The sequence below is a fragment of the Nannobrachium achirus genome (assembly GCF_963921795.1).
Source record: "Nannobrachium achirus genome assembly, chromosome: 12".
NCBI lineage: Eukaryota > Metazoa > Chordata > Actinopteri > Myctophiformes > Myctophidae > Nannobrachium > Nannobrachium achirus.
The window spans coordinates 34,431,766-34,444,526 of record NC_137832.1 but is presented as its reverse complement, the minus strand read 5'-3'; the positions used below and the strand labels follow the sequence as shown (position 1 = coordinate 34,444,526).

The 12,761-nt window shown below is 41.2% G+C and overlaps 2 protein-coding genes across 2 annotated transcripts in view; one reads left to right on the top strand and one right to left on the bottom strand.

Annotated features, from left to right (window-relative positions):
• LOC308295540 (sodium- and chloride-dependent GABA transporter ine) overlaps positions 1–4,485 on the bottom strand; it is a gene marked incomplete at its 5' end in the record, with an annotated part of 49,711 nt that extends 45,226 nt beyond the window's left edge. Inside the window, one exon of the mRNA XM_080738592.1 lies at positions 4,263–4,485. Coding sequence (XP_080594718.1) covers positions 4,263–4,485 — 223 coding nt within the window. The remainder of the gene's footprint in view (positions 1–4,262) is intronic.
• A 1,960-nt stretch (positions 4,486–6,445) lies between these two features.
• The window catches only part of limk2 (LIM domain kinase 2), a 31,265-nt gene continuing 24,949 nt past the window's right edge, over positions 6,446–12,761 (top strand). The window contains exons 1-2 of the mRNA XM_080739470.1: positions 6,446–6,676; positions 7,000–7,096. Coding sequence (XP_080595596.1) covers positions 6,661–6,676; positions 7,000–7,096 — 113 coding nt within the window. The 5' untranslated portion in view covers positions 6,446–6,660. The remainder of the gene's footprint in view (positions 6,677–6,999; positions 7,097–12,761) is intronic.

The window sequence follows — 12,761 nt, the reverse complement described above, 5'->3', positions numbered from 1 at the left end:
TGGTGACGCGAGTATAAGTTTAAGTACGTCAATGACAAGGAATGGGTCGCAAAACTTGCTTACCGGCGGTGCTACATATTTAATCAGCTGAATGAACTCTGTTACTTCAGGGGAGAGTGGCAACTGTATTTTAGTTGGCAACTGCATTCAAAGCCAAACTGGAACGATCACATAGCAAAGAACAAACCAGTGAAATAATTTTTCTAGTCTAAGCTACAACAATTTGCAGTTACAAAATATAAACAAGAAAGTAGGGCTGTCACGATATGACATTTTACATGACGATTAATTGTCACTCAAATAATTGGCGATTTAACGATTTAATTGTGTATTTGTCGTTGATAATTACATTTCTGTTTGGCTTTTAGGCTTTGAAGTTGCATAATGGTAGATATGACACATAACCTAAATATACAAATACATTACTGACATATTTGACAACTTAACTGAACGCGACATCTAAAGAAACAATAAAGTCTCTGCACACTGTTTCATCCTCCAAAAATTAAAAATATAATGGCTTCCACTTTAGCAAGTAAGTTTCACTGTACAAGCCTTTTGTAGACATTGGCTTAACCTTTGAGACATGCATAATCATGTTACTGTACTGGTAGAACCAGGTAGATCTCCTGTTCGTGAGACCCACCAGGTGTGTTTCTCAAACTTATGTCAAGGAACCCCAGAATGATATGTATTTGGCCACGAACCCCCATTTAGGCCATTTGAAAATACAAGCTCACAATGCGACTGCATAATGACTATAGGCTACGTTTTATTTATACATTTTGATACCAAAACGTCTTTACTCAAGGTCTACATTTTGAAAATGGGACTTCTAACAGAGCATTTCTACCTTTAGGCTACTTCAGTAAAACATGTGAGTACTTTTTTCATCACTGACGGCCTTGCTGATCGAGCCTCGATCGGCTCGCTCACTCTCTGTCAGTGCGATTCAGCAGCAGTAACAGGAAAACTTGACTTAAAACAAACTTGTTTCCCAACGGGGTCTGTGGCCTTAAGCTATCAGTTAAATTGTTATAGTTTGGATATGGCTTTGGGCGTATTATGCTGTGTGTATTATTGTAATGGATCGGTAGGTAGTAGGTACAGTATTGCTTTGCACTAAGAGCACTAACGTTCATATGCACTTTCATACTTAAAGTTGTACTATGTAACTTTTTTTATAAAACAAATCTTAAAATTCTCCTAACTATTAAATCACAAAAGTTTTAGAAGATCCGCGCCGTGAATTTCAGCCTGTAAAGCCTTCTCTGTATGTAAACTGAGATCCTTGCCGTGGACCGGATCTCGCGCCAAAATTGCGTCATCACACTACCGGCCAATCACAGCGAGGGTTATACAACTGCCGGCCAATCACAGCGCATCTTGAAGTGGGGTCGCTATGGCAGCCATATTTGTTGTCGCCCGTTTGTACCATCCCTTCTCTAGGTAATTTCGCCTACCAGGCAGGGTGAAGGAGTCCGTATCTCTGGAATTACTGAACGCACAGGAACAAGGGACCCCTTAAAAGATAGATCTCAGCGAGGTGGAGGCAGACGCGGGGGTCTGAAGGTACGAAAAACGTCCGAAAGACGCGGACGCGACCGCGGTTTGCTATAGGGCTAATGAACACTAGTTGGGCATCTTACACAGTATGGCTTTAAGATTATTGAGAGGGGCGTTTCCGTGAGGCGGGCCATAACTCAACCCTGGTGGGTTTAGGAAACACGCGGCCTAAATGTAGGGCTGAAGTGGTTAATGTATGCCCTTATAATATTCGAAATTGGCAAAGTAACTTAACTGTTTTTAAAAGATTGTAGTGGAGTAAAAGTAGCCTACAATATTTGCCTCTGAGATGTAGTGGAGTAGACGTAAAAGTAGGCTATTGAATCTTGGAAATAGGCCTACTCCATAAAGAAACAAAATAAAAGTGCAGCAGGCTACTTGACTTGAGTAAATGTACTCAGTTACTTTACACCACTGAGGGGCAACAAGGGGCAGAGTGGCAGATGTTATAACCGGTTGAACATGTTTAGCACAGAAGTACTTGTGTATTGAGAGCAATTAGCATGTCTAAGAGGGTCGCTGGTCACGGCAACATCCAGCAAGACAATGGGAACGTTGGGACTATTGGTAGTAAAGGGGAACATAAGAAAATCTGCAAAGTAAATCGTTACCAAGAAATTTCTTCACCAATGTGTTTCTAAAGGTGTGTAATAATAATTATGTACTAAAAGGTTGAAATTCAACTCCCGGGGGAAACCTCATAAAAAATGATTTGTTACAGAAAAAAAGTCAAAAAATAAATATGCTCTAAGTAGCATGTGAGGGGTCAAACTAGGGGGTTTTCATGATGCTGAATCCATCGCAAGCATTTGTTTTGCACGAAAAACATTCCGTGGGCTACAAATGGCCCCTACAAAACGGTGAAAAGTTATGATTCATCACTAAACCATCGTTTTGTGGGTCCGTTTTTAGCCCAAGGAAAAAACCCTAGTTTGACCCCCTTGTATTTTTTTCTTGTATAATAAATGAATGGGACACAAACACAAATCAGTTTTTTTTTTACATTGGTGAAGAAATGTCTTGGTAACGATTTACTTCGCAGATTGGTCAAATATCTTATAAAATCCCCTTACTATGGGGGAAAAAGACAGACAAAAATACAAAAAAATAGGTCGATAGCATGAAAAGTGGAGGGACAGTCCGGACCAAACAGACCCGCCCAGGGCCATGCAAGACTGCAGTATAGGCCTAAACGTGAATTGACCTGTTAAAGCACCGCCATGAGTCTGATTAGAAAAATGTGTGTCTATGGTCAGACAAATGAAGCATGATCTAGACCAGTGGTTCTCAAACTTTTCACACCAAGTACCACCTCATAAAATATCTGTCTCTCCATAATACAGGTGCGTAGACCTATCCCATCCTATTCCGCTATGCACAAACCAATAATTTGATGATCGGGTCATCGGTCAATAGGACTGACTCCGCCCGTCATCAAATTATTGGCTTAGGAATGCAACAAAAACATCACCATGAATTCAAGGCTTCATGGGGTGTGTAGCCGATAGAAATAATTGGTGAACTGCTCCTTTAACTCCTGCAGTTGTCACACAATGCCACAGACATTGAGACATACATTGAGAGACATACATTGAGACATTCATTGAGACATTGACTCCGCCCGTCATCAAATTATTGGCTTAGGAATGCAACAAAAACATCACCATGAATTCAAGGCTTCATGGGGTGTGTAGCCGATAGAAATAATTGGTGAACTGCTCCTTTAACTCCTGCAGTTGTCACACAATGCCACAGACATTGAGACATACATTGAGAGACATACATTGAGACATTCATTGAGACAGACATTGAGACAGATATTGAGAGCATTTTTCAACCAAGTGCTTGGTCAGAACTACTAGTAGTAGTATAATTATTTCACTCCACTTTTGTCTTTTTTGGGAGAATCCTCTGTGTACCACCAGAGGGGGGCTCAAGTACCACCAGTGGTACATGTACCACAGGTTGAGAACCACTGATCTTATCTATTCTAGACTCTAGAGAAGAGAATATTGTTGAAAAGCACCAACAACGCCGTCATAAATGGTATCAACTAAATACCAATGAATAAATAAGGACATTTCTGGTCCAAGTGCCAGGATGTTTTTGTCACTATTTATATGTATAGGCCTACTATTAAAACGCCTCAGGGCGACATTCTCCCCTGACATCACAGTTGATGTCAAGCTACGAATAATTTAATTATTATTATTATTATTACACATATATACACATTGATTTAGTAGTTACTAGATTTGTAGCATCTATGATGTTGTATGATGTAGGTTAATGTTTTATACACAGCCTGCAGGGGGTGCAGTATGAATACTGTACAGTGTACATTATGTATAGGCTATATATGGTATGTATTTAATTTATGTTCTGATTAACCTCTATAGGCTAGTGTGTTGTAAGTCCATGTGGGGTGGGCATCTAAAAGGTGTAGGCCTATAGCACTTAGAATAGTTTGAAAAAAATCAAGTAATAAATCAATCAATCAATCAATCAATCAAATAATCAATTAAGAATAGCTTACAATCTATAGCACAAAATCCTATATCTATCTCCGAATGTGCAAAATGTAAAATGTTACACTCTCATAGATAGTTACATACATGAGTAATTAATTCAACACTGAGGAATGTACTGTAATATACTGTGTAATAAACCCAAAGGGCTATAATGAGCATCCTTACCGCCACCGCTTCGATAGCACAGGTATGGGAATCTCCAGACATTCCCAAGTCCCACCGCGTACCCCACCGACGCCAGGATGAACTCCAGCCGCCGGCCCCATGTCGCTCGTGGTGCCCCGACCTCCCCTAGGCCACTGGGGGTCGAGTGGTCTGGGGGCGACTTCAAGGCAATGACTCCCCTCTTGTCACTGTACGCCGCTTCACGGTGACTGGTGAACGGCATCTTCAAAGTCGATGTGTCGTTTTCGGCACCGACTCCCATTGCAGCCTTTTGTGATTAGACTAATATAGTCTATAGCCTATCCTTTTGCTTATCAAGGTGAGCGTTACACAATGTAGCGTAAAATGTTGTGTAAGACAACCGGACCCTTAATAGACTAAAGCAGATAAAACCGACAAAGTCAAGAGATGCGTTCCCGTGGAGCGTTTCAGTTATCATTCCCGAGTCCCGACCATTCCCCACATTTAACCTTTACAGACAAATAGGCTACCCCCAGATTACAGCCCCTGGATAACCCTAAACACACCTCCACGTGAAGACGACAATGACACACTTCCTTCCTTAAATACAAACAGACATGCTACTTCACTTGGGAAAACACATGATAATTTCTGCTATGTCATTGTTCGTGCCATACAAAGACGACATATATGTATCACAGTTAAGTAACCGCTATCAGGTGACCCGCAAACGCACGCACGCTCTCTCTCTCTCTCTCTCTCTCTCTATCTCTCTCTATCTACCACCTTGCAGTCCTGATTCCGCGTGTTATGTCATGTCGTTACCGGCAGCGACGGTCTCAGAGTCATCATGTGGTGTGGAGTGGACAGTGAAGTCTGTCCACCCACCCCACTGAGCGGGTCCACACCGGGCCTTCTGATTGGCTACAGGATTTCCATTTGATCAGTGGGTGGGCGCGGGTGATTTTCCTTCTTCTCTGTGTTCTTCTATGCCCTGGGTGATATATTTTACAAATGTTGCAGGCTGCTGATAATGTTTATATTTTGCATTATGAAAATAATGCAAAATGATAAGTAATAACGGTCCATTTCTGACAACCAACTAGCCGCAAAGTGATCACACCTCCTATGGGATCTCGGATCTCGCGAGCTAGCTAGGACAGGACCTCTATCAACATTTAAAAGTCCAACGTGTTTACATTTAGGCCGAAACGCGAAGGGATTTAAAAGAAACAGTATTAAGAAACTAACGATTGACCTAATCGGCTAACCCTGTTGGCGCATCCCAAAAAGAAGAGAGCGAGAAACGAAAAGGTTTCAATGCACGAGGTTATACACCTTCTACCTATTTTTGGCTGTTGAATCCTGGCTGTTCGATCCTGCGTGGTTATTTATCCCGGAAGAGCGAATCTGTGAAAATGTCAAGGTTCGGACAAAAAAATCCCATAATTATGCTTCACGATTGCAAATAGCTTCACTTCACTGATTTGACATGACAAAATCGTGACCTGGACCAATCTAAATAACTTCTTTGTTCTATCACTCAGAGAGTTATATATAACCAAGCTTTTGTTTTCTTTAGTTTATTCTGCCATCTAGCGAAAGGAACGGGCGGGCCAAGAGAGTTCCGCTATCTATAGCCTAGTGGTTTTCAACCAGTGGTCCGGGGATCACCAGTGGTCCTTGAGGGGGTTCCAGGTGGCCCCCAGCTAAATGATGGAGAGTTGGTAACCAAATGGACCCTTACAGATCTTTAGCTCTTGAGAGTGTAAAATGAGAGTGTCGCTTCTCACTTACACTTACGTACACTCTCAAGGGTTAAATTGTTGTTAAACAATTTACAAGAAGTCTACACAATTAGAGAATGCAGAAGAATTGTTATTTTGATTATTTATATTATTTTGTTAGTTTGCCTGTAGTGTTCTTTCTCCTACCACAATACAGCACGGAATTGTTGACAAAGTCTTATCCAACGAATCAACGATAACAAAATATCAATATTCTACGTTTTTGGGTCATCAAATCCCACTGCTCTGTGATGGTAGTGTAGTGCGCTCAAGTGGGCAGTAGATGGAGCCAGTGGTTCAGCTGTGTGTACGGTTGTTTTCTTTGCTTCTCGTGCTCTCCCAGGTGCTGCAGTTCGATCCCTTCCGCTCTCCGTACAGGAATGTAGAATGCATTACGTCAGTTCTCCTGCCAACAGGAAAAGTTGGACTGGAGGAGAGTTGGACTGAAGGAGTTGCTTTTCACTGTTGATCACTGATTTTGGACGTGTGTTTTCTTTGTACCTACGACTTTAACTGTCTGGAGGACCGTAGACAGTCTTGGATGGACGGTGGGGTAGAATGAAACAATCAAATGCCCATCATCGTCTGATCGTTTAAGTATGCGAACCTTTTAAAAGGACACACATATCGACGACGAAATCAGCAATTAGATGGAGAAACTGGAAGGTGAGACATATCATTTATTTCCGTCTCAAAACTCAGGGTTTCCATTAGTCTGATGATGCGGGATATGGCCTTTGTTATAGCGGTGTAATTGACCATCGAATTGGAAGAAGGCATGGTTCCTTTTGTTGATGTGAAGATTGATATAGTCTATTCTTTAGAGTGTTTTCCGTGCAAGTCAAACTATCGTTTGCAGATTAACGTTATAGGTAGCAGGCTAAAAGTGTTATGATCTTCAATGATAATAAATCCAATGGTTCATGTTGGATGTATTTGAGCATAGTAATATAAAGGATGCATGGAAGAATGATGCATGTGTTTTCCAGGTTCAGATGGACATCACTGTGCGGGCTGTGGGGGCACAATTCAGGACTCCTTTCACAAGAAGGTTCTTCAAGACACCTGGCACAACGCCTGCTTTCAGTAAGTGTTATGCTTTATCAAACATTTTACAGTGCGTTTGAGAGATTTGTGAGTGGGATTTTCTTTTCTCCTTAAAGAGAACATTGGCTATGTATTTAGTGGGAACGCTTTGTTTCCGCTGAAAGAGGAAATGAATTGCATTGAAATGTAGACAATTGGTTCTGTTCGTCAACATGCCACCCTTCTCTCGGGCATTCTGTTTTGTAAAGCGTGTGCTCTAAAAACACGCCCATACGTTTATTTTACTGTACTGTATGTGTTTTTTGATTGATTAAATTCTCCAACTGAGGTGTTCTGTTCTTATACTGATGCTGCCTGCCTGCCTGCCTGCCAGTCAAATAGTTCAAATACCTCGATGGACTTTGCTCAGCCATTCTTTTTAGCTAAGTAAGAGGTTTAATGATTGATTAATGCCTGGACTGGAGCTGACATGAGCTGTCCAGCATCATCCTCAGATAATAGCCTACCATAAGATACTGCAAATACATAATTTTAGGGCTGAAGCTATTGATTCTCTTCTTAGATATTATTCTATCAATCAATTTTTTGATTAATCGAATTATGTTTTTATAGGCCTATGTAAATAATGTTTAGGCTATATATGTAGGCTATATATTATAGGCCTATATTATCAACACAATTTTAGAATAGATTAAACCGATTAATCCGATTACGGACTCAAGCCCGGCCGGCAATTTTATAGGCCTACTATACATAAAATGCACAATTATGCCATTCAAAAATAGAGAAAATAGTTTTTCTACAAGCTCAGAACGCGTCATATTGTAGATGGGAGTTGTAGGCCTAGATGTGTGCCTATATTGGCTATATTGAAGTGATTTATAAATATATACAGTATAGGATATTAAATCAATTAGTTCAATTATGATAATGTTGCACCCCTACAAACAGGAACGTGCTGGCCATTGGGAAAAGCGGGACAACTCCCGAACGGCCGGTTCATTCCAGGCCGGCCATTAGGAAAAAATACAAATAAAATGTCGGCCTCCATTCCATTTTGGGGGCTGGGCGGCCAACAAAGTAAATCGTCACTGTCGGGCAGAAACTCCAAGTTTAATTTGTAATTCTTTTTCGCAAAGCAAAGCCCTGCTTCATCATACAAGGCCGTTGCACAAAAGTAGTGAAAACAGCAGATCGACAAGCACACAACGCCGTGTGCTTGTAGTTCGGCTGTTTTCACTAGTTTAAATCATTTTTAAAAGATAAATACAAAACAAACGGTTTTGGACATACAAGGTTTCCACCCGACAACAACAAAATATAATGTAATTGGCCCACTGGCTTGTCACTTGTCATGATCTGAAATGGCAAATCTTTGAGTAGCAGCAGCGCTGCTCTCTCTATAGTGCGCAATGAGGGCCTCTCCAACACTTTTTCCCGGTCTGAATCAGGGGCCCAGCACGTCCCTGCCTACAAACCGTAACACATTATTCACATTGATGTTCTTGAGTCATCTGATCTCTCAGACTGTCTGTGAGATAAGATGACTCAGTCAGAAAATCAGTTGTTTTCGGTTTTGGGTTATATGACACATGCCGATCTAAACTGTACCAGTTCTGCTGCTGGCTGTGCTGGGTCACATCATTGCACGATTGCACGTTACATAATGGTTTCTGACTCTGTCATATGAGGCCAGAGATGAGGCCAGGGTCTTGACAGCTCTGTTATTGACAGTCTCCATGGACCATGGTCACTCTGCAAAATTGACCCTGACAGTTCCATTAGAGTGGATAAGAATAGAGTAGTTGAATCTGTGGGTGTAGCTGAATAAATTGGTTTCCCAATATTTCTATTGACAGGAATTTGGCTAGTATGGGTGATTCAAGGCAATTCCGAGACTAAAGTTCATATAACATAGTCCATACCATGTCTATTTTTACAACTGAAACAGCTGCAACGCATGAATTTTGAGAAGCCTAAATCTTTTTAGCAGTACCTTGTCCTTGCATAACCCAGTATTTTGTTCCCTTCTATAATTGGCTCCTTTATAGCACTATGACAATTATTACTTTCTCTCTTTACTAGGTTTTCTGTATTTTGATACTGCTTTCCATTTTTTGTTTTACTTTTTTTCTTTTTTCTGTTGAAGTTCTGTATATTACTTTGGAAAGAATACTGTGCTGTCTGTCAGCCAAGTGTGCTGTATTTCAGTCCACTGCAGTGCACTGCGGTCAATCCCCCTGGCCTAAAATCACCTATCCTGTTACTACTGATACTAACATCAGTAGTAATTTGACACTTAATTAATCACTTTTCAGCCAGGTCTTTCTTTTTACAGTGTTAATTTTGCACACAGGGAATGGAATCTCTCTGCATTCCATTTGGAGTACAAGGCCGACTAAAACAGCTTCCTTGTCAATTCTACCCCCTGTGTTGTTGCTATTGTCCATTGTCCGCATCATGCCCTCCTTGTACTTGTAAGCGTGTACTCGTATCGTGCTTATAGGCTGATGTCATTCATGTTCCAGTAAACCTGGCAGTGACTTTGGGGCCTATAGGTAACAGCAGACTCTACACTGCTCTGCTCACCACTGCTGCATTCCTAGACAGCGATTCAGAGATGTGGGTTCGACATCCCAGACACTGACTGCAGAATCCTTTGTTTTTCTCTCAAGAAAGCTGGCTTCCAGGTTGCTCCATATAAGGATCAGAATTGGCAGAGAGCTCCAGTATACTTCTTTAATTGATGAAATTGGAATTCCAATCTTCTGGCAATGTACAGAGTATTGTTAATCCAATAGTATTTCTTATATATATCCTCAGACTATCAATTAACTTATTCTTTGCCAAGAATAAATAACTAAAAAACCCACAATGCTAGAGATTTTCCGTTTTTCTTACCTTTACAAGTAGTCACAGAATAGTCACGCGGATCTCATGTTGCGATCACGTCATGTCCTATTTTTTCTGTGGGATTGTGACTGCAATATTTACACTAGATGAAGCTCTTCACTTCACTAACAGCAATTTTTGGTTTCCAAAAAAACGTGATTGAGAATGTGGGCTTTCGAAAAAAAGATGGGAAAAGAAGAAGGTGACTAGAAATGATTGAGTTAAGGAAACTTCTATCAGTCAGTCTGTCTAATCCGCATCATTCTCCTGGGTTGAGAAAATGATCTGAACTTTCACACAGGCATTGACCATTATACAACGGGTAGTTCTGACGAAGCAATCTGATTGCTTGAAATAGCTCTCTACCCATGCGAATAATGAGCATTACCACACGCGTCTCATCAAACAAAGAAATCTGCTTTGCCCGGTTGCAAAATAGCCACCCACTTGCTTTTATTTTTTCCGTAGGCGATGCCTTTTAAGTGGCAACGCTAGCAGTTTTCATGTGAAGTTCAGGGACATAGTGGCGAAATCTGTCATGAAAAAATATATACATTTCAATAGAATATCTTAATTACAATGAAATGAAGTTGACATGTTTTCTTTTAAGGGCAACTATTGTATAATCGCGAACACAATACTTCAGCCCTGCCTACGGAACTCGCCTGTCGGCTCGTTCCTGCAGCAAGGCTGGCGTGCCAATAACCACGATAATGCACACCCTGTTGTCTAATGCTTAATTGCTTGCTACGGCCTGTTATCTTGTCCAGAGACAAGTTAACTGGATACCATGGTTACCAGCTAAACAGACTGCTGATATTTAGCTGTAATTATGTACGGGAGGCTTTTAAAAGAGTTGTTTTGGGTGTTTTTGCTACTCCAAGTGGGGTAAAAGTGGGGTAAAATGCATGGAACCAAATCTATTTGTATCCTCTCTGAGGTAAATTAACACCGGTCAATTGGCACTGGAGGGGTCCTGTATACATTTTACCTGTTGTATGTGCGAGCAAAGAAAATAAGTTGATCTGTTTTTTGTCAACAAACTGCTTTTAATTTACGATCGCGACTTCACTGTGACATTGCTGCCTGGGTGGGATGGAGGGAAGTTGCGGCAGTGTTTTGGGCTATAACATTGTTGATTCATTTCATTGATAAGATAGGCTTACAAATCTACTGGAATCACTGCTTTAAATACAAATTATGCAATGTGTGTGTGTGTGTGTGTGTGTGTGTGTGTGTGTGTGTGTGTGTGTGTGTGTGTGTGTGTATATATATATATTAGGGCTGTCAGTCGATTAAAAATTTTAATCCCATTAATCACATAATTGTCCATAGTTAATCGCACGATTAATCGCAATTAATCGCATATTTTGTATTTGTTCTAAATCTACCTTAAACAGATATTAATACTCTATATACTATATATATCAACATGGGAGTAGACAAATAGCCTACTTGCTTTATGCAAATACAGCATATTTATTATTATTTGGAATAATAACAAATACCGTCCATAATAGGCCTAACAAACATATAACAACTTGAGAAAATATCTGCTTCCATTAGGACAGATTAATAGTGAAAGGAACACCGCTCATCGAGGTGCTGCATGCCTGAAGAAGGTCTATGACCAAAAGCTTGCACTTTATTTAACTGAAAATAAAGAACATGATTTTGCACACTTTTGAGTGTGCAGGGGCTCCCTTAAATCTTTCATTAGGACAGATCTAAAATAAACTTGGCATTCAATCACTAAACCCCAGCATCCCTATTCTAAGGGGATATTAACCAAAAGTAGCAGATTTACAAGCTCATTACAAGATGCTACAAGAGCTTGTAGATCGGCTATTTTGGGTGAAGAGAGTTGGTGGTGTATAAATATAACTCAAGTACAGTGCAACTCAGGGGTGTTTTACAAAGCAAGCATGAGGCATTAGAGGGTCTAAATTGGTTTAACTTAAAGTTATACCATGTAACTTTTTTTATTAAACAAATCTTAAAATGGTCCTAGCTGTTAAATCGCTAAAGTTTTAGAACCCCCACTCCGTTATTTTCAGCTTCTAAAGCCTTCTCTTTATATATTTTCTATGATCCCTGCCCGGGACCGGTTTTCGCGGAAAAATTGCGTCATCACACTACCGGCCAATCACAGCGAGGGTTATACACTGCCGGCCAATCACAGCGCAGAACATACACTGCCGGGCTCTCTGGTGGGTTTAGGAAACACGCCTTCAGGAAGTACACTGCAGTGTTTACACTGGAGGAGTCTAGCATGTAACTCCCCAACCGCTGCTAGTAGAAGGACATGGGAGACCTCATTGAAAGCGTCTCGGCGAGGCGAGGCGGACGCGGTGGTCTGACGGCCCGGTCCGCGAGCGAAAAACGGACGAAAAAAGCAAACGCGACCGCGGTTTGCTATACTGCTACAGACCACCAGTTGAGCAACTTACACAGTATAGCTTTAAGTAATATTGATACATTCTAAATATTATCAAAGTATTCTGAGGCACCCTGGACTGGTGTTATTGGGCACCCTAGTTCACTGAGAAACCCAGCTGTTATGATGTAGAGAGTACTAGAGACACTCAGCCAGACCTGCCGGATTTCAGCCGGATTTGGGCCATTGGGCCATAACCAGGCCCAGACAGGTTTGGGCCAAACCTGTTTGCTATGTGGGTTCTCTGGCCGTTGTTGCATGCATTTGGTGGTCACTGTTAGCGTGTTGGTGCGGGGGTCTGGGAAGTAAGCTACTATGTGCTTGTGTACAAGTTGGAGCGCTCCTGTTCTTGGGAGCGTCTGGGGCTCGCGCTGT